General features: G+C 53.8%; 1 protein-coding gene and 1 long non-coding RNA gene across 4 annotated transcripts; one reads left to right on the top strand and one right to left on the bottom strand.

Annotated features, from left to right (window-relative positions):
• Positions 1–4261: 4261 nt before the first annotated feature.
• LOC116156812 (uncharacterized) lies at positions 4262–11169 on the bottom strand. 2 transcript variants are annotated; one of them, XR_010383897.1, is made up of 4 exons: positions 11002–11169; positions 10290–10382; positions 5223–7786; positions 4262–5130 (listed from the first exon to the last, which is right to left on the bottom strand). It is a non-coding gene; the product is annotated as an uncharacterized LOC116156812 (long non-coding RNA). The 2 variants fall into 2 exon arrangements; XR_010383896.1 differs by having other exon boundaries at positions 4262–7786.
• Positions 11170–11243: 74 nt separating this feature from the next.
• On the top strand, positions 11244–21201 carry TINAGL1 (tubulointerstitial nephritis antigen like 1). 2 transcript variants are annotated; one of them, XM_010976095.3, is made up of 12 exons: positions 11244–11333; positions 11846–12163; positions 13111–13174; positions 16969–17061; positions 17277–17391; positions 18487–18610; positions 18696–18846; positions 18980–19169; positions 19279–19324; positions 19587–19710; positions 20525–20570; positions 20677–21201. In XM_010976095.3, the coding sequence occupies exons 2-12, from the start codon at positions 11854–11856 to the stop codon at positions 20815–20817; spliced, it is 1404 nt and encodes a 467-aa protein (XP_010974397.1). In that variant the 5' UTR covers positions 11244–11333; positions 11846–11853; the 3' UTR covers positions 20818–21201. The 2 variants fall into 2 exon arrangements, with proteins under 2 accessions (XP_010974397.1, XP_064349897.1); XM_064493827.1 differs by lacking the exon at positions 11846–12163 and having other exon boundaries at positions 11245–11333.
• Positions 21202–21534: the final 333 nt, after the last annotated feature.

Here is a 21534-nt window from a genome sequence, read left to right as displayed (position 1 = left end):
CTTTGAGACTTGGTTTCTCCATATGTAACTCCAGATGGTCTCTGAGTGCCTACTGAACTCAGAACGGAATTTCATGGTTTTCCAATCCTCTGAGACCCACTCAGCCTCCTCCCCACCTTTAGCTCCAGGATTGGCTCAATTTAGATCTGACACCTGAGGTTAGTCACGTAGAATTCCCAGATAAGCCACAAGGGGGCAGTGGTGCCTAGAGATCACCCAGGTTCTGAGATGACGGCATAGCCAAGGACTTCTTGGAGGTCTTTGCTTCTCACTGTTAGAGTGAAAGGGGAAATGATTTTTTTTTTTTTCTGGGATCCAAAGCCCCGTGTCCCTTCTACTTGATTTCATTTGACAAACTCTGGCTAATGCATGGAGATAAGTCATACTCTATCCCTATCCTTGAGGACTTCATGGTCCACTAAATCCTTCTCTCTGCTCTAGACTTCAGGCTGATTTTTCCACTTCCCAGTTTTTGCTCCTGCTGGTCCCCTTCCTCCATCACTGCCATTACATTTCTCCTCGTGCTTAATGCTCAGCTGAGATGCCAACTCCTCCCTGAAGCCTCCTGAATATTCCCATCAGAATCCCCCTCTCCCTCCCTTGTGCTCACAGCCTTGGATCTGTATCTCGAATACGGGTCTGGCCAAGTGCTTGTCTCATTCCTCAGGCAGAGCAGGGTCCCCCTTAACTCCGGGCCCCCCAGTGCCAGCCCAGAACACAGTGAGTGCTGGAGGAAGGGAAGTGGGAGGGTCTGCTGGCTGGGATTTCTGGCAGAGCTGAAGGAGATCAGAGCCCAGCACCTAGAGGGCTCCATTCTCTGTCTCAAACCCCAAGCTTTTTGGGACCTACTTTTGCACTCACTGCCAAGAAAATGACAAGAGAAGCTTCTATTTCCAAGAACCAGTGGATAAATAATGAAACCATAAAAGCAGCAGAAGAAAACATAGAAGGGTTCCTGATTAACTGTGGTGTTAGAAAGACCTTCCTATTACTCAAACCCCGAAGCCATAACGAAAAAGAAATATAAATGGATTTTAAGCTTCTAAAGAAATCCTCAGCCTTACTCATAAAAAGATAACCACATGTTAAAAATGCATTGGCTTTCCATTTTCTTCTATCAGATTGGCAGAAAGCTGAAAGTTTGGGATTATTCTTTAGGTGATACTGTGGAAAAGCAGGCACACTCATCACTGCTGGGGGAGGGGAGATCCTTCAGCACAGCGTCCATGGGGGACCAGATGGCAATATCTATCCAAATTACAAATACCCCTGTGTTAGATGGGATTCTGAGGTGACCCTCCTTGGCGTTCAGCTTTGTGTGATCCTTTGCGTGTGGGCAGAATCTGTAAATATGATGAAAATATGGACTCAATGACTATTTTCCACTATATGTCAAAAGAGAAGTCTGCAGATATGTACCAAATCAGTTGATTTTAAGGTAGAGAGATTACCCTGAGTGGGCTGGACTTGATCAGGTGAGCCCTTTAAATGCAGAGAATTTTCTCTGGCTGGCCTCAGAAGGAGATGTCCGAGATTTGAAGCATGAGAAGGATTCATCATGCCATTTGGAGGAAGCCACATGGCAGAGTAGGTAGGTGTCCTCTAGGTGGTAAGGGAGGTCCCCTGCTGATCACCAGCAAGAACCCAAAGACCACAAAAAAGCAAATTCCATCAGCAACAGGAGTGAGCTTGGAAGTAGATTTTACCCCTGAGGCCCCAAATGAGAACTAAGTCTTGCCAATACCTTGATTCCATCCTGAGCCGAAAACCCAGTCCCACCATGTGGGACTTCTGACCTACAGATTGTTAGCTAACAAACGGGTGTTGTTTTAAGCTGCTGAGTTTGTAGTACTTTGTTATATGGCCAGAGAAAACTAACACGGTACCTTCAACCCAGCAATCCGCTTTTGGGAATTAATTCTGTAAATACACTTGTACATGTATTAAGCAGTGTGTGTACATGGTTATTTACTGCAGCATTACTGTAATACCAAAAAAAAAGAAAAACTAGAAAGGACTCAAATGTCTATTGATAGGGAATTGCTTAAATTAATTATTTCAATCTATACAATAGAATATTAGGCTGTAAGATAAAAGAACAAGGTGGGTTGGGGGGTACAGCTCGGTGGTGGGGCTTATGCTTATCATGAGCGAGACCTTGGGTTCAATCCCCAGTACCTCCATTACCAACAACAACAAAAGGACAAGAAAGCTCTATTGGCTGATAAAGTCCTCTAAGACGTGTGACTAGTGGGGAAAGGTATAGCACAGTATATGTAGCTTGTTACGTTTTATGTAAAAAGGGTGTTATGAACACATCTCCATTTTTGTGCCTGCATAAAACAGCTAACTCTGCAAGAATATCTCAGATACTAATAAAAAGTGGTGACCGGTGCAGGGGCGGGGCAGGGGGATGAGGTGTCAGAACAGGGCAAATGAGGCACATGTGTCCAAGTGAGACTTTTTACTGTGGGCTTTGTATACATTTTTTTGGAACCATGAGAATGTATTAATTAATGAAAAATCAAATAAAACTGATTATTTTAAAATGAGTCAATGGGGTGCTATCCCCCCAGCTCCTTTCTGGGCCTGAGCCTGCTCCCTTGTTTTGTCCCCAGAAGTTGATTCTGAGGCACATCCTCCATGGCACCCCTGGTCTCTGGCATTCCGTCCTCATTCCCCCTTCTGCCTTAGGGGAGCTAGAGACAGGGCCTCCGGTAGCTGTGTCTGAGCCATAGCATGTCTCTGGGACTCAGTTTTCCCATCTGTGAAATGGGGGTGATGATACCTCAGGGTTGGTGGGGGGTTAAATGAGATGATCCACGTCAGGTGACCCGCCCGCAGAAGGTGCCCAGCCCGTAGCAGATGCGCCTGGCCTTTGTGCCGGCTGGGACGGAGGAATGAGCATTCAGCTGAACTGAAAGAGCTCTCGCTCTTTTTTTTTTTTTAAATGAGTTCAGGGCCCTCCGTGACCACAGACGCCTCTGTCTTATTTCAGATATGGTCAGTGAGGCCCAGACAGAGCAGAGACTTGTTCCAGGCCACACAGCATGTCAGAGGCAGAGCCAGGACCGGTACTGAGGGCCTCTGACTCCCACCCAGGCCCTTGACTGGCACAACTTCTCTGTCCCTCTGTGTCCCAGCAGCCATGTGGTGCCCCCGGGGACACTCTCCCCTGGGCCTCTCCTTATCTCCCCCGGGCCTCTCCTTATCTCCCCCGCTTCTGGTTGTGCTACAGAGGGGCTGCTGCCCACCCAGCCTTGACTTTAGAGGCTCCAGCCCCACTGCGGGCCCTGGACCCCACCCAGGTGCCTCCCCAGCATCTGCCCCCTCCAGCAGGAGACACAGAGTAACACAAATGCATTGCTGGTGTCCCCTGGAGAGAGGTGGGGTGGGGTGGAGCCAGTGAACGCCTAGGAGAGCGCCTTGTGATCACTGGAATGAGCTGCTCCGTGAAGGCCTCTAACTTTGAATTTCTCACCTGAAACTCCCAACCTCCCAAGGGCCTCTCTCTCCTCATCTTGCTGCTCACTGAGCTACTGGCCTTGAGGGACTTACCTCCCCTCCCCCTCCCCCACCTCCCACCCAGGGCCAGAGAGGGAGGGGCCTTGACTTCTGACGACCTTCTACATCCCCATGGACAGCGACTACACTTCTTGCCCCTGAGTTTCAGGAGATTCCTCGGGATCCTGGAGCGTGATATCCCGTCACTTGCCTAATTAGTATGAGGTTGGGCCCTAGTATTTGAGCTTGACCTATGATGAGTCATTTCAGTGCTGCTTTTAGCAGATGTTGATTGTGCTTCCGATGGGGGAATATGTCTTGGTCTCTCTTAGACGTGGACTTGCATCCAGACCCTCTGCCTGCGCATCACTCTCACCCCTGGGACACATCACGTGGGGGGAGGCAAGCTGTTTGTCACCGTCTAAGCTGATGCACAGGGAGAACAGAGACCCCCTTGTGTGTACAAACGTGTGTACAGATTCCAGACCTGCTCTAATCCCCTTTGATTGCTTTCATCTGGTTTTGGTACAGGTTGACCCAAGAGGTTTGAGCAGGTTTGCATTTGGTTCAGCTAGTTTTAAGTGGTTTGACTCACTTTATGTCAGAGTAAGTGATACAGAAAAAATCCGGCACAAGAAGATGGTTGGGTCCCAGGTCTCGGGCAAGTCCTGGGATGCACCCTGCTAAGTGAGGGTCCTTTGGCTTTGCACAGGAAAGAACTCAAGAGTGAGCCACAGTTGAGTAAAAGTAGATTTATTCAGAGAGATGCACACTCCATAGCATGCCGGTCGTCTCAGAAGGCAAGAGAGAGCGACCACAAGGTGCAGTGTTGCTAGTTTTCATGGGCTTAGAAACTTCATATGCTAACAAGTGGGAGGATCAGTCTAACTACTTTGGGGAAGGGGCAGGGACGCCCAAGAATTGGGCCACTGCCCACTTTTTGACCTTTTATGGCCAGCCTCAGACCGGTCACGGTGCCTGTGGAGTGTCATTTCTCATGCCAATGTATTACAGTGAGCTTTCAGTGAAGCTCAAGGTCTACTGGGAGTCAAATCTCCCGCCATCTTGGGCCTCAAGGTCTCCCCGGAGTTGAATCTTCAATTGCTGTGTCATTCCTTTCATGGTTGTGCCCTGCCCCCTGCCCTCCTGTCCATTAGCATATTTACATCTCTTCGATTATTCTGAGCTCATTTGTGCCTGTTTTGATTTGGGTTATTGTAATAATAGCAGACACTCATCTCGCACTTGTGATATGTCAGCATGGTCAAGTCCAGGGGCTTTACATTGATCAAGTCTGACAATCACCCCTCAGGTGGGGCTGTTATCGGTGTCCTCATTGGAACCTGTGGAGAAACTGAGGCCCAGAGAGTATAAGAAACTTGCGAGTCACTGAGAGGTGGAGCCAGGATTTGAACCTACTCCATCCGGCCACTGAGTCTGTGCTCTGATCCTTAATGTATGTTCTGTCACTGCCGATGAGAGCTTGAACCATTTTGTGATAAGTCGATTTGTCTGAGCCAGTTTGTTCTGCTTCTGCCAACACAAGCTGCTTGGTGCTGGCTCCATCCGCATACAGCCTTGAACTTGGCACACTGATTGACACACAGATCTCAGGCCTCCCAGAGTCTAGAAAAGGGGGACCACTGCGTTAGCTTCCTATGGCTGCTGTAACAAATGCCACAAATTTGGCTGCTTAAAATGGAAATGTATTTTCTCACAGTTCTGGAGGCCAGAAGTTCAAAATCAAGGTGTCATTCTGTCTCTGGAGGCTCTAGGGGAGACTGCTTCTTGTCTACTCCAGCTTCTGGTGCTTCAGGTGTTCCTTGACTTGTGGACTTGTGGCCACATCACTCTAATCTTTGCATCCTTGGTCACACTGCCACCTCCAATGCATCTGTGTGTCTCTTATAAGGACACTTGTCAGTGGATTTAGCACCCCACCCTCACTCCCCTATATCCAGGATGACCTCATCTCAAGATCCTTAATTTCTCTGCAAAGACTCTTTTTCCAAATAAGGTCATAGTCACAGGTCTAGGTCTTAGGTCAGGACTTGGATATGATGGGGGTGGGGGTGGGGGCTCCATTTAACCCATTAGAACCACTAAGGTCACATCACAGTTTTTCCCCCTGAGGATGTAGTTTTTAAAAGTGACTCTTTCTATCAGATTGGTTTTTACCCAACCTTTGGGACTTCATTACTTACTGCTTAGGGGTTAAAAGGAAAAAGTGTTCAATGTGCTTGCAGCCACAGAAAAAGCCTCTTGCACTTTTCAAGACCTGTCTATTAATATTCCTGGCCAGGAAGATGAGGAATTCCTGGAAACACAAGCAAGGTGTGGAAATATTTCTGTAAACAGGCATCGGAAGACCAGCTTTCTAAGATGTTTGCTGGTGATAACACCAAGCGTAGCGTTCCTGGGAGAGCTCTCTAAGTGAAAGTAACACTGAATCGAAGAAGGGCAGATAGTTAAGAGATGGGGAGGAGCCGTTAACCCCAAATGTCTCAGCACTCCTGGACCAGGGTTGAAAGAAGCTAGCAATTTAGCTATTGCTAGAGATGGAGAAATGGTGTGGTTATTCAGCAAATACGCTTTACAGAGAAGCAGCCCTCAGGGCCCTTTGTACACAACTGGCCCCAAGCACCAACATACAGAACTATTACAGGAAAGGGAAAGCTGTGTTTCTCTTTTCTGCGTTTCCTCGCTTGCATCCACAACGGGCGACCACGAACGCTACCAAGTATGATAGTCTACTTAGACCTTGGACAGCTTTGGCCTCTGCAGAGGCGTTCAGGGGTTGGGCCCAAGGTCCTGCTCTGCCCCTACCAGCTGTGCGACCTTGGGCAAGCCAGGAAGTCTTTCTAAGTCTTGACTGGCTCAGCTGTCAATGGAGATAATTGGATTACCTGGGAAAGGCCCATGCTTGGCACACGCCATTGTGGGGCAGAAAACACACTATCAAATAGCCTGGCAGGCCAGGGTCGTTACAAATTCACGGTCAGCAACTTCGAATGGTCGCTCTGCACTGCCGGAAATCCTACTCTGTTTCTCTAGTGGGCTTGGTTGTGATAACTATTTCATATCTAATCCTGGGTTCTGCCTCCCCTCCTCTTTTCCTGTCTCGCTTTGGCTGTAACTTGCTTCCAGTCCATAGGAAAATACGAGAAACCATCCGAGGAGTTTCCCTGAGCTTTGCATGGCTAGTTCTACAAATCCACCTCCTCTTCCTCTGCCTCCCAGACAACTATCCCTGCCCCTATCAAAGGCCAGCTCTGTCCTCCTGTGCTCTGGGTCCCCTCCCTCTTACTTTGTCAAGAACTTTGATCCTGGGTAATCTCCTCTCTCTCTGTACCGTCAGTTCCTCCCCAATTCCTGGCCATCAGCACGGGGACATGTTATTATATTCTTCATATTTGGACAAAACTCTCCCTTGACCCTATTTCCTTCTAGCTAAAGCACCATCTCTCTGCTTCCCTTTGCATTAAGACTTTCTAAAAAGTTGCCAATGGTTGTTCTCTCTCGTTCATTGGCTCCTATTTGCTGTTCCACCCATACCAGTCAGCTTCCGTCCTCATTCTTCCACTAAGACTACACCATCAAGGTTGCCCTGATGTCCTTGCTGCCAAATCTAGTGGACACATCTCTGTCCTCGGCTTACTCAACCTCTGGGCAGCATTCCACACAGGCAACTACCCCTCTTTCTTAAAACACTCTCTTCTCTTGGCTTCCTGGCCCTTCTCTCACCTGGTCCCCCTTCTTCCTCCCAGACTGCTCAGTCTACTGTACTGTTCCCTCCTCTCAGCCGAACTTCTGACAGAGGAGTGTCCCAGGCTCTGTCCACCTCCTGCTTTTCCAGTCTGAGCTGGAAACCAGCATAGGCCACTGTAGGTCTCATCGGCCAAGCTGTCCCTGAGCCTGCCTGAACTCCGAGAAGGCGAACACCAGAGTTTTTTTTAAGCAGCTGAGATTTTGCGGCCATCTTCAACCCACCAGGCTAGAAACCTGGAAGTCCTCCTCAATTCCTCGCCTCTCTCACCCATCACATCTGATCCTTCAGAAAGTCCTGCCACTTTCACCTCCAGAACAGGTCCCCAGCAGGCCTGCTTCACACAATCTGCATGGCCACCAGCCTTGTTCAAGCCTCAGCATCCCTAGCCTGGGTTATACCACCGCCTCCTACCAGGCCCCTCTGAATCCGCTCTTACCTGGTGGTCATCCGCCCCTACAGAGCAGGCAGGTGTAAATCAGATGATTTCAGTGCCACGTTTAAATCTCTTTAAACCTGCTCAGGAGACAATTCCAGCTTCAGACTATAGCCTGAGGGTCCTGCATGACGGGCTGCCCAGCCCACCTCCCAGCCTCATCTTGCTCCTCTGCGCCCCTCGTTCACCATAGCGCAGCCACTCTGGGCTGCCTTCTGTGTCTCAAACAGACCAACTTATGCCAGGCCCCAGGGCTGTGGCTCATGCTGACCCTTCTTCCTGGGACACCCTCCCCTGGACTCTAGGAATGGTCCTCCTGCTTGTCTTTTGGTCTCAACTCAAAAGTCATCCTCTCTCTGAGACCCCCTTGACCTTCACATCACTCCAGGTTCCTGAGCCAGGAGCACTGCTTCCATAGCCCTTTACCTGGTGGAATGATGATTGATATGTTTGTCTGCTTGTTTATTTGTCTGTCTTCCTATTAGCTTGAAGACAATAGAACAGTCTGGCTTAACCTTGAACACTTAGCCTCTAGCACAGAGCCTGGCACATAGTAAATGCTTAATAAATATTTATTGGAATATTGTGGAATGAATGAGAAAATCAAACAGTAAAGCATTCCACAGGACAACACACTTCCATGTGGCCCCGAATCTTATCGATCACGAGCTTCAGCATGCTCCAGTAGTGCCACATTCTGTCACATGGCCCCAGGGGCAATGCTTTGATAACACAGCCCAACGGGCTCCAGGAAGCCTGACATGTCCCGACAGGGCCCAACACGGACAACATTAGGTCTGGCCTAGATCTAGGATTCAGCTCCAGGCATCACTGCTCCAAGCTCTGGACAGGTCCAGCTGACCACAGGGGCCCTCAGCCCTCACTGGGGTGCCATTTGGGATCCAAATCCTTGAGTCCCCAAGACTCAAGTAGTGGGTCCTGGGCTGCAGACCTGGGTTGAGCAGAGCACAATGGGTCTTTGTCTCTCCAGGAGGCCCTGCTCTGCTTCCAGAGGAGAATGGCCCTTTCTGAGCACCCAGAGCAGCTGGGGAAGCGGGATGGGTGGGGGTAGCGCGGGACTCCCGCAGAGAGGAGAGGAGGCCCGGACCTCTGCTCTGCTGTGTGACCTTGGGCATGTCACTGCCCCTTTTTAGCTTCACCTCCCTTTGTAGAAAGAAAAGAGCATCAAAACGGAGCATCCAGGTACACATGGGAAACCCAGGCCCAGAGAGGGGCCGTGTCGGCCCAGGGTCACAAGTGAGGGAGGACAGAGCCACTGTGGAGCTGCAGGCCACCTGCCTCCCAGGAGGCCAAAGGGCTCAGAGAGTAAGGCCTGCTGCCACCACCTCAACTGTTGCTCCGCCCCAGGCCCTAGGACAAGAATGAGTCACCAGGAAGGAGGGGGGGCCACGGAAAAGGAAAGTGGGGCTCCAGGCCCTCCTCCAGAGCCCTGCCCTTTCCCTCTCCTTTTTGGCCAGGGATCCCAGTGAGTCACAAGGTCCCACAGGGGCGGGATCAGCACCAAGCTCAGTGATGACGAGGGACCTGGGAGCCATGCTCTTGGCTCTGCTCTCTTCCCTGGCTCTGTGTTCCTGTTTCCTAAGCATGGACAGACAGACAGGCAAGGACAGGCAGACAGCTAAAACTCCTGAACAGACACAAACAGACGCCCACACAGATACAAAGACATCTAGCAAGACAGACAGGCACCTAGTACATAGGCAAACAGAGTGGGTCACACAGCTCTACACACCGATACGCTAGTCAAGAAACATAAATACAGGCCAACAGTACACCGACAGACAGACAGACAGACAGACCCATGACCACACAGAGGTAACATCCAGGTGAGACACAGGCACATAACAGACAAGCACACCCAGACACACACTCAGAAAGAAACACCTCACTCTCAGATACACACAATGCAGACCCACATGGGTGGCCTACAGGGGGTGATCTGGGGCGAAGGACAGGCCAGATGCCCCTGGGTCAGCCGCCAGCTCCCGGCCCCAGAACCATTCTGAGACTAATTCACAAAAGTGGGTTCTCTGGGCATGAGCTCTTCTGAAGGCAGCCTCCATTCCTACCCAATACAGAGGCACCCACATTGTAGTAAGATGAATGGAGGTTAGACTTGAAAAGGGATTTCCTGACCAGGAAGGTGTTGAGACCTGCAGTGGGTGACTAAGGGTGACTGAAGGGAAAGGAGGGGAGTGGCAGTAGGTAGGGAGCCTGCGTTCTGGCTGTGTGACCTTGGACAAGTCTGTTCTTCTGAGCCTCAGTGTCTCATCTAGGTTATGTCCCCAGGGACCCTGGAGGGAGCAGATGGGCCAGCTCCTGTGTGTGTTCTGGCCAGTGCCCATCCTCCACACCCCCGCCCTGGGCAGGATCCCCTTGGTGACTCCCTGCCCAGTGCCCCCTGGCAGGGGGTAACCCAGTCACAGATGCTCGTTGTCCTGGTCCCTCCCCTCCCCCAGGGGCTGGCCAGCTGAGGATGCCTCAAGGCTGGGGGAGGGGGGCAGGGAGGTCAGAGAGAGGGCAAAGGGAATCCCCAGCGCTTGAAGCTTCCCCCACCCCCACCTGTGAGGCTCAGGCCCCGGGATGGGGGGCATCTGTCCAGGTGGAGTCTCTTTCATCTTCCCGCTGTTAGAGTCCTCTGGCTGGGGACCCAACCTGTTGGTAGAGAGGGGATTGCGTAATCTGAGGTAAAAGGTGACGGCAGGCCTGGCGGGACAGAAGCCCCATTGTCTGGGGCTCAGGCCAGCCTGGGCAAAGGAAGGGTTTATGCCTGGGGCAGGAAGAGGGGGAGCTCTGCAGGGGGCGCCAACTGGCAGGGCTCTTGCCTTTGGACCCTGAAGGGTGACAGGTGCCAAGCAGGACCCCAGGGGCAGTATTTGGCAGGGTGCCCAGGCAGACTCGGGAGGGCAGACCCAAAGAGGGGTCTCAGAGCCGGGAGGTACCCTCACACCACACCCACCCCACCCCCTTGGGAGGATGAGCCGCCCCAGGCCTCTGCAGGGTCCTAAACCATCCTCCTCCAGATTCCAGTCATTCCTGGGAACGGAGGCGGCTTGGGGCGGCTCCAAGCCTGGGGGGCACTGCGAAGAGGGGTGTGCATAGCTGTATTTATTACTGAGGGGTCACAGAGGGGCTTAGAGATTTTTTTATCACCCACATCTTCCCTATCATTTCCCAAACTTAAGACCCAAACTCGGAGCTCCGCTGCCCTCTACCTTCCTCTGTCCGCGCGAGTTCCTCAGCCCCACAGTGAAACCCACTGGGCAGTCCTTACCGGTGTCAGACCACAGTCCTTTTTGCTTCGGTTGGAGTTCCGCCCCTTAAGGGAATGGCCTCCACCGAAGACCCAGCAAGCCTGGTCACCTGCTCACAGTCTCTCTCACTAGTTCCAGCTTCGGAGTTAAGGGGCCACTCCAGGTGCGAAGGAGCCAGGGCCCCTCCCTCCGGCAGCCGGGCCGGGGCGGCGCGCCAGGCAGCGGGGCGGTACAAAAAGCGATCCCGCCCCGCGCTCCTCACTTGACTTTGAGTGTCCGGCGGTCGGCGGTCGCAGGAGTGAGGAGGCGGAGGCGAGTGAGGCAGCCGGGCTCAGCCCACACCCCTCACCAGGTAGGGACGCTCCCCTGCTCAGAAGGGAGAGGGTATAGACAGAAGAAACAGAGAAGAGAAGGGGAAAGACAGGTGCCAGAGAGGGAGAGTGGAGGGGGGCAGGGGGGCACAGAGGGAGGGGGATACATAAGGGCACAAAGTCAGGGACCCTCATCAGGGATGGAGCTGAGGGAGGGGCAGGAACCCAGGGCAGGAGGAGACTTTGGGTGTAAAGCATGGGTGTTGAGTAGAGGGCAGCAAAAATGCCACAATCCCCACCTCCTGCCCTTGAGGGTCCCCAGGCAGGTCAGGGAGGGGCTCCATTTCTTTTCCAAGCCCCCTCCCCGCTAAGCCAGGTCACCTAAGCTGTGGCTCCTTGCCCCTATCCTGCCTGGGGACCCAGGAATCAGAATCCCTGCTGGATACCCTTGGACTCACAGCCCCAGCTATCTGGGAGATCAGTCCCTGGGGTACCAGGGAATCTCTGCTGCTCATCACCTCTGACCCCTGACCTCTGCCCTCCTTGGGCCCAGGAGGCACCATGTGGCGATGTCCACTGGGGCTGCTGCTGTTGCTGCTGCTGCCTGGCAAGTTGGCCCTGGGTGCCCGGCGGGGTCGTGGGCGCCGGGAGCTAGCACCGGCTCTGCACCTGCGGGGCATCCGGGATGCGGGTGGCCGGTACTGCCAGGAGCAGGACCTGTGCTGCCGCGGCCGCGCTGATGACTGCGCCCTGCCCTACCTGGGTGCTACCTGTTACTGTGACCTCTTCTGCAACCGCACCGTCTCCGACTGCTGCCCTGACTTCTGGGACTTCTGCCTCGGCGTGCCACCCCCCTTTCCCCCCATCCAAGGTGGGCACCAGACGGCCAGGGGTGGGTCACTTGGTCAATCCCAAACTCAGCAAGGCTCAGGAGCAAGGCTGATGCACTGACATTTCCAGGGGAGGCTTTCTAGAATCTGGGAAAGAGACACTGCCCCACTCTCTGAACCTCTGGGAAGTCCCTGCTCTGGTCTAATCTGAATCTCTCCAGTGAGCCTGAAAGAGAAGATCCTTGGTCAGTGGGATTTTAAGTTGGCTCAGGAGAAGGGCAGCCTCCTGCCCTTTCTTCCAGTCCTGCCTGTCTCCATTTTCTGGACTTGGAAGGTGCTGGCCCCGCCTGCTGACTCACTCACAGACTGATAAAGCACAGGGGTTGGTCAGGGTCATCTTAGCAATTCCTCTACTTTTACTCAGGATTCTCCACCCCGATGGCTGGGCACACCTGGAAGGTGGATCAGGTCTATTCCTGCCTTCAGCCCTGACCACCATCCATTTGCCCTTATCCCATAGGAGAATCATGTGAATTCCTTCCCACAATTCCATGGGGCTGTGGGTGTGAGACTGCATTCCTGGGTTGTCATCCCAAAGTGCTGTGTTATCTTAAGGGAGTCACTTACCTTCTCTGGGCCTTGGCTTCCCCATACCCCTCCCACTCCCCATCTCCAGACCCCAATTCATTTAAATGGCATAGGATCTAAAGAAGGTTGTGACTGGCAGCCAAATGAAGCAAGAGGAATCTGGGTTGGAGTCACTGGAGAACTTCCCAAGTAGCAGTTGGTGTGTGACCCTGTAGGTGGTGTCTTAAGTTATAGCTTGGCTTTAGTTTCAGTGAGGGTTGGTGTGTGCATGTGAGTGTGCATGTGTGTGTATGTGTGTTTTGGGGAAAATTCGGGACACCTGACCTCTGAGGACCCAGCCATTTCAGCCCATCATGTCTGGTCTTGGTTCCACTTCTCTCCTTGTCTTCCGTCCCTGCAGGATGTATGCACAGGGGTCGCATCTATCCAGTCTTGGGAACCTACTGGGACAACTGCAACCGTTGGTGAGTGTTGGGGCTTGGAGGGGGCTTGCCTTGTGGGCTTTGTGGCCAACAGACTTAGTTCAGATCTTATGCCTGTCACTCATGTGCTGGGCACAAGTCCTTTCCCTTCTCTGAGCCTCAGTTTCCTCATCTGTAACATGGGAATTTTCACATGGACCATATCAACTTATATACCAGGATTCCAACAACAGTCCCCAGGTATGGTCAACAATGGATGCCCGGCTCCAGGTGCAGCCCCTCCTGCCTGGGGCTGGGCTGCTGCCCCTCCCAACCTTTCTCGCTGTCATGGGAGAGTCCAAGAAGGGGGCGCCAGGAAGGAAACCTCTGACTGCAGTATCCGCTGCCCTGGACCGGATGAGGGTCAGGGATGGCTGAGTTGGCAGCTAGCCAGACTGTAGCAGGGCCTTCCCTGGAATGTGGCCTCCCCCAGCCTCCTCCCCTACATTCCCAGCAGGAGGATGAAGGGTTCAGGGGTGGCCCCCACTCTAATCTAAGGCCTGAGATGAGAGGTGGATAAAGGTAAACTGGGAAGCCTTGAATGCCTTAATGGAAATAATGGGACCCTAAGACTTAGAGGAGGAGGCCCTGCACCCACTCCACCCCATGCCGTCTTTGCCCAGGACTGAGAGGGCCCCAGGGACAAGGAAACTTTTTGGAATGCATTACGCACAAGCTATTTCCATTGCCTCACTGGCGTGAGGGGTGCCTGGGTCACAGGGAGAGTGGGGACTCATGCGTTTCAGCGTGTGTCTGGGTGAGAGAGTATGTGTGTGTGTGTGTGTGTGTGCGTGTGTGCGTGCATGCTTTGAGTGTTTGTGAGCTATGTTTGTGTTTAGAAAGATGAAATGTGCCTGCCTGATTCTGCTTGTACTGATCGGATGCCTCTGGATGTTGAGGGGTTAACACCCTTTCCCATTCCCTTCCCTGAGGCCTGGCCACCCAGGCCCCCTCTGGAATGCTGGGACCTGCTGCCACCAGCCCTGCCTAGACCTGCTTGAGCAGCCCTGGGGGCAAAGAGGGAGGTGGCAAGAAAGGACTGACCAACCCACTGCCCTCCCAGGCCAGCTCTGGCTGTGTTCCCCGCAACTGACACCTGAGGGAGGGTAGGGGGTTGTGTCTGGGGGCATTCCAGGCTGTGTGAGCCCTCCAGGGATGCTTCGGAAGCTCTGAGAGTCAGAGGGGGAAGGCAAGGCCAGGGAGAGCCTCCCTGCCCCCCTGCAGTCTCCTCTGCTCTCCCTAAAGGTGCCCCGCAGCTCCCAGGGCTGGAGAGCCCAGCCATACTGGGTCTCCTTCCCCTTGAGGCTCCTTAAAAGGCAACATTGGAGGCGGGAGCCTCAAGAGGGTGTAGAAGGACACAGCTTAGCATCTTGTAATAGCGCAGTTATGAGCTTGTAAAAGCATCATAGAATTTACAGAATTCAACTGTTCAGTCGACTCTTATTTGTTAGAGCCCTACTATGTGCCAGGCGCTGTGCTGGGCCAAGGAGATGCAGTCAAACCATGGCAGACATCTTTGTCCTCACACTGGAGCCTCTAGTCTAAACCCATTCCAAGTGTGATGGGGAAAAGAGAGAGGGGATCCTAGTTTCGAGTGGTATGAGGGTGAGGGGAGGCCACTCAAGAAGGGACATTTATGTGGATACCAGGCAGATGACAGCATGAGTGGCCCAGGCCCAGGAGGAGGGAACATGGGGGAAATGGCTGTGGAAAGGCCAGGAGGTGGGACCCAGCTCATTGCAGCTGGAGCTGTGAAATGGGGAGAGAGTCCCGGAGGAGGTGCAGGCCATGTCCCATGGGTCTTATAAGCTGTGCCAAGGATTTTGTATTTTGTTCTAAGTGTCGTGGGAAGCCACTTAGAGATCACAGAGTCTGATTTATGTTGCTCAAAGATCTCTGTGGCAGTAAGAGAGGGGTGTGAGTACTAGGGGGAGGGAATCAGAAAGCGGCAGGGAGCCTGGGTAGGAAGCCACTGCCATGGTCCAGATGAGAAATGATGAGGGACCAGAATAGGATGATGGTAGTGGAGGGGTGAGGCGTTCTGGCTTGAACAACTGGGTAGATAAGGGGGCTATCTTCTGGGTTGAGGATGTTACGAGAGGAACAAGTTTGGCAGAAGGCAGTCTTGGCCATTTGGCATTTGCAATGCCTTTCACACACCCAGAGATGTCAGGAGGCCGGTTGAATACCAGTCTGAAACTCAAGGAGGCAGGGAGTTGGAGTTCGAGTTGGAGTTCTTGTAATGAGAACAAGAATGGTAGATAACAATTTTTGTTAATTTATTTTTTGGTAGGGTGTAGAATTAGGTTTATTTATTTAATGGAGGTACTGGGGATTGAACCCAGGACTTCATCCATGCTAAACACGCCCTCTACCACCAAGCTATACCCTCTCCCCAGGTAGCTAACAATTCTTGAGCACATAACATGGGCCAGGCCCTGTGCTAAATCCTTTACAAGCTTGCCATTTAATCCCTAGAAAGTGGTACTATTATTATCCTCTTTTTACAGACAACAGCATTGAGGGAGAGCTTCAAATAACTTACCTAAAGTCACATGACTAGTCAGCTAGGATCGGAACTCAGGATTTGAGTTTCAGAATCCATGCTGTCAGTCACTTCACTATATTGCCTCATTCATTCATTCACTCACTCACTCACTCAACAAATATTTATTGGTTACCGATGATGTGCAAGGTTTTGTTTTCTAGGCTCTGAAGATGTCAAACAATATCTGCCCTCAAGGACCTTAGAGTCTATGAGGAAACAGGTATAAAGAATATAAATAACTAAATATGTAATATGTCAGATACACTATCGGGACAGGCTGAGGAGAAAATAAAACAGGGACACAGGGCAGGAAGGGCAGAGGATGTTGAGATAGGGTGGCCGGGGCAGGACACCCTGAGAAGGTGACATTTGAATAAAGACTTGGAAGAAGTGAGAGTAGGCCATGAGGATGTTGGAGGAAAAACAGCTCAAAGGCCTGGGGGCAGGAACACGGCTGGTGTCAACATTCAGGGGACCAGCCAGGCTGGGGCTTCAGGAACCAGGACTTGGAAGAGGGGGGCAGAGAGGAAACAGGAGGACAGATCATGTGGGGCCTTGTTGGCACTGGAAGGACTTTGGCTCCTTATTCCGTGATGTGAAGCCTGTGGCGGGCTTCAGGCAGCGGAATGGCCAGATATGATTTGGGTTTAACAGGATCGCTTAGGCAGCTGTATTAAAAATATACTGAAGTTGGGGTGGGGCATGGGGCAGAACTGGGGAGAGCAGTGAGGAGACTGCAGCATAATCCAGGTGAAAGGTGATTGGACCACAGTGGCTGCAGGAAAGAATGAGATGTGGTTTGGATTCTGGTTGTGTTTTTAACGTAGAGTCAACAGGATCTGCCAGTGAATTGGGTCAGCACATGAGAGAGTCAAGGGTGCCTCCCAGGCTTTTGGCCTGCGCTCCAGGAAGGATGGAATGGTTTTTGAGGCCTGTGAGAGTAGGGGAGAGCAGAAATTCGCTTGGGATATAATAAGTGTGACTCGCTAGACACCCCAGTGGTGATGTTGGGTAGCAGCAAGATTCTTGAATCTGGAGTTTAGGGAGAGATCTGAGAAGCAGATATAAACTTGAGAATTGTGAACCTGAAGTTAACATTTAAAGCCGCCAGGCTGGATGGGATCATCTAAGGGCCCTCCTTCCATAGGCGCTGATGCAGAATTTCAGGCCCCTGTTAACCTCTGAAGCCTCCTCCCTTCGGAGGATGCCCAGCCCTGCCTCACCTCTTCCTTTCCTCGTGTTCCTCCAGCACCTGCCAGGAGAAAGGGCAGTGGGAGTGTGACCAGGAGCCATGCCTGGTGGACCAAGACATGATCAAGGCCATCAACCAGGGCAACTACGGGTGAGAGGCCTTAAAAGTGCCCCCAGTGGGCACACAGGCACATGCACGCACATACACACGCATTCTGCCCGAGGTGCATGTCTTGCCAGACACACCCACTCTCAGATCTTATTCATGTGTACACTTAGCCAGGAGGCATCTCTCCCACCCTCATGTGCAGACCTCTAGGACCCCCAGCCTTGGCAGGTCTGTGACCGCCATCCCTTCTCTTTCAGGTGGCGGGCTGGGAACCACAGTGCCTTCTGGGGCATGACCCTGGATGAGGGCATTAGTTACCGTCTAGGCACCATCCGCCCGTCTTCCTCCGTCACCAATATGAATGAGATTCATGTAAGTCCACCCCCGGCCACAATCCTGCCATCTCTTCTTGGCCTGGGACCCTGACACCCTGTGCCTTGTTTCTTCAAGGGCCTAGGCCTATCCTCCACCAATAAGCTGTGTGTCCCTGGACAAGTCACTCCCCTTCTCTGGGCCTTGGGTTTCTGCTTATAACCAGATGTACTGCAATGCAAGAACTGATGCTCAGAATCTGAGCTTTGTGGTCCCGGCATCTGTCCCTCCCTGGCCTCCCTAGCTTGGGAAAAATGTCATTGGTCCCAGTATGGCTGGGTCAGGGCCCAAAGGGCCAGGAGGTCACCTTGGTATTTTGGGAAAGGAGGGACAGACACTCCTCTGGCTTTGGCCAGAGAGCAGCAATTCTCGGAAACAAATGCTGTCTCAGCGGAACCCCAAGGGAAGAGGAGGCTTCTCCCGACCAGTGGGACTTTCTAGAGGGAGAAATGGGAACGAGACCCAGAACAGTCAAAGGGTGAGGAAAGGGAGCTTCAGCAGGACAGGGCTGGAGCACATGCTGGAGGCAGTGGCAGGCAGGGAGGAGGCGGTGGCTGGCCGGAGTACCCTCTCTGCTGAGGGAGTTCACTTCAAGGCTAGGGTGACCAGACCCTGCCCCTGCCCTTACTCCCCTGGGCCTCTGGCTATTTCTGCCTCCTGCTGTTTGCCTTGGCAGCCTGCCCGGTCACGAGACCTTACTGCTTCTTGCCTCCACTGCCCTTTGGGGCCTGAAGCCCAAGGTCCTGGTGGGAAGAAGGATGTGGCAGATCAGAAGGTGCAGAGGAGGAAAGAGGCGGGGGCTGAGGAAGGAAATCGGGGTGGCCCTGGCCTGGCCACTTTCCTGTTCTTGGCTTCAGTTGCTGCACCTATAAAACAGGACTAGCCACCCTCCACCTGACACTAGGGAGGCACGAGATGGTGCTTGGGCCTTCCTCTCCAGTCCATCTGGAGGTTGTTGGAATGTCTCAGCAGCAGGAGGGCTCAAGATCAAACTGAGGAAGGCCCTGGACGCTTGGGAGACCTCCGATGCCTAGGGCCCCCTAGGGCAGGCTGGGGCAGAGGCAAGAGGCAGACAGAGTGACCTCTGCTTTGCAGACAGTGCTGGGCCCAGGGGAGGTGCTGCCCACAGCCTTTGAGGCCTCTGAGAAGTGGCCCAACCTGATCCACGACCCTCTCGACCAGGGCAACTGTGCAGGCTCCTGGGCCTTCTCCACAGCAGGTACATCTGAGGGCAGGGTCTGGCAAGGTGGGAAAGGAGGACAAGGCCTGAGCTCCCTGACAGCCCCTCTCCCTCCTCCCACCAGCCGTGGCATCCGATCGAGTCTCAATCCATTCTCTGGGGCACATGACACCTGTCCTGTCACCCCAGAACCTGCTGTCTTGTGACACGCACAACCAGCAGGGTTGCCGCGGTGGGCGTCTCGATGGTGCCTGGTGGTTCCTGCGACGTAGAGGGTGAGCAGCAGAGGGCGTGGGCAGGGAACAGGGCATGAGGCTGCTGCCTTGGGATGCAAGGGGCTGCAGGAAGGGTCTGGGCCAGGCTGCCCTGTGCTCACTCTGTCCCCGCTCCCTCCTGCTGCCCTTCTAGGGTTGTGTCTGACCATTGCTACCCGTTCTCGGGCCATGAGCAGGACGATGCTGGCCCCTCACCTCGCTGCATGATGCACAGTCGGGCCATGGGTCGAGGCAAGCGCCAGGCCACTGCCCGCTGCCCCAATAGCCATGTCCATGCCAATGACATCTACCAGGTCACTCCTGCCTACCGCCTTGGCTCCAATGTAAGTCTGCACTTGGGTGAGAGGGCAAAGGCAGGAGAGAGGAAGGTTGGCCAAAGGCTTCAGACTCACCCCTGACGAGTACTCTCCTCCTCACCCCCTTGCTCTCCAGGAGAAGGAGATCATGAAGGAGCTGATGGAGAATGGCCCTGTCCAAGGTAAACACCCCTCATCCTGCCCCCTGGCTACAGAAGCTGTGTCTGCTTGAGACTGGGCACAGCAGCACAAGTGGTCTGTACAGCATTGAACAGCAAGTCCATCAGGGCCAGGAGGTGGGGGGACCATGTCCCCTCTCCACGGGCAACACCTGGAGCGGATACTTAGAGCCTTGGTGCCAAGAGGCCCTAGGGCATCTCCAGGCTCGGCATCAGTGCCTGTGCTGATGGGCTGAGCCAGTCGTGCTTTGACCTTTGCCCACAGCCCTCATGGAGGTGCACGAGGACTTCTTCCTGTACCAGAGCGGCATCTACAGCCACACACCAGTGAGCCTTGGGAGGCCCGAGCGATATCGTCGGCATGGGACTCACTCGGTCAAGATCACAGGGTGAGGGGCTTGATGGGCAGGGGGATTAGGGGTAGCAGAGTTTGCACTGGGGGCTCTGAGACTGCCTTGGATCCTCACCATCTCTCTGCAAAGCTCCATTTCAAAGAGGTGGAAGCTTACATTGGAAATGAGAAGGGACTTGCCCTGAGTCACACCAAGCTTAGGGGCCTTTTAAGGTGTTCTGCGAACTGTTCCTTCCTCACACACTGGGATAAAGTAACTCCAATGAAATACAGACAAGAATCCAAGAGTTGCTCAACCTCTCCCCCGCTCAGCACCTGTTCCAACTCTGCCTGACTCTCGGACTCAATCCCCAAGCCGTCTGTTTCCCCAGCTGATATAACAGGAGATGCTAGAATCATTTATTTCAATTGTCCAACCAAGGAAATGTACTTTGCAGGGGGAGTTTGGGGTCTCTAAGGTACCCACATTCTCTGAGTCTCTTCCTTCTTGTCCTTGGCACCCCACCTCCTCCCTGGCTCCCCAGATGAGGAGGGAGGGCAGGCAGATGTGTGGGGTCCCAGAGAACTGCTCCCCTGTAGTTCTCTGGAGGGTAGAGGCCCCAGTTCCCTCCGTTTCTGCTCACTGCCTCCGGTTGTCTCAGTGCCTTCCCCAGACTGGGCGCAGGTACACTGGCGTAGACATGTGGAGACTGAGGGGGGTTCAGAGAAGGACAAAGACCTGCCCAAGTCCTGAGGGTGTATCCAAGTCACCAAAGGCAACAGGGGCCTGATTAGGGAAGGCCCCCGGGTTGGGTCGGAGCTCCTGAAAGCAGCTGAATCAGCGCCCTTCCCCCTCTGGCTCTGCCCCACAGGTGGGGAGAAGAGACACTGCCGGACGGAAGGACACTCAAATACTGGGTGAGTCCCTGCGCCGCGTGCCCCGCGGCCACCGTCATCTTCCCCCGCCCTCCTCTTCTCCTCCCCGACTGCCATTCCCCTCCTCACAGCCCTTCCTCATTCCCAGACGGCAGCCAACTCTTGGGGCCCAGCCTGGGGCGAGAGGGGCCACTTCCGCATCGTGCGTGGCGCCAACGAATGCGACATCGAGAGCTTTGTGCTGGGCGTCTGGGGCCGCGTGGGAATGGAGGACATGGGTCACCACTGAGGCCGTGGGCACCACGCCGGGAAGAGCCCCCTGTGGGGCGGCAGCCCCCCGCCCCGCCTGCCCGACGGAGCTCCGGGGCGCAGGCGGGCGCCAGGGGTCTAATCCCTGCTCAGGTTCCGCTGACGCAGCGCCCGGCCTGGGAGCCACGGGCGGCGAGGCTGGCGGAGCCCCCAGACCTCCCAGCAGGGACCGGGCAAGGCCTGGCCGGGGAGGAGCGGGCCTGCACATCCCAGGCCCCGGCACCCCCACGCAAGACCATCGAAGCCAGGGCACTCCCAAGTCTCTGGCCCCACTTCCCCGCCCTGCCCCACCCCTGTACTCTTATTCCTCAAAGATATTTATTTTTCTTTTCACTGTTTTAAAATAAAAACAAAGTATTGATAACTGTGGTATTCTCATAACTTCCAGGCGTGGAAAGTGAGGCCAGAGTTGAGGTGGCATATGCTTAGACAGCAGAAAGGACTGCCTGAGGCCTTGCTGGGTGGCAGGGGTGGGTGGACTAAAAATCTTAGCCTCCATTTAGCCCTAACTGTCAGTGACTACGGACACTGACCTGCTTGGAGGTGGGGCATGGATGGCATGGCCTTTGGCCCCCAGAGAGACGTGGGCCCGTGGGAACCACGTCTCAGACGCTGAGTCAGCGCTGCCTGAGGGGGGTAGTCCAACCCACCAATCAGCAGAACTGGCGCCAGTGCCCAGCAGGCAAGGGGGGCACAG

This window comes from Camelus dromedarius, chromosome 14 (assembly GCF_036321535.1).
Source record: "Camelus dromedarius isolate mCamDro1 chromosome 14, mCamDro1.pat, whole genome shotgun sequence".
NCBI classification, from domain to species: domain Eukaryota; kingdom Metazoa; phylum Chordata; class Mammalia; order Artiodactyla; family Camelidae; genus Camelus; species Camelus dromedarius.
The sequence above is the reverse complement of the archived record's forward strand: the minus strand, read 5'-3'. Positions and strand labels throughout refer to the sequence as shown.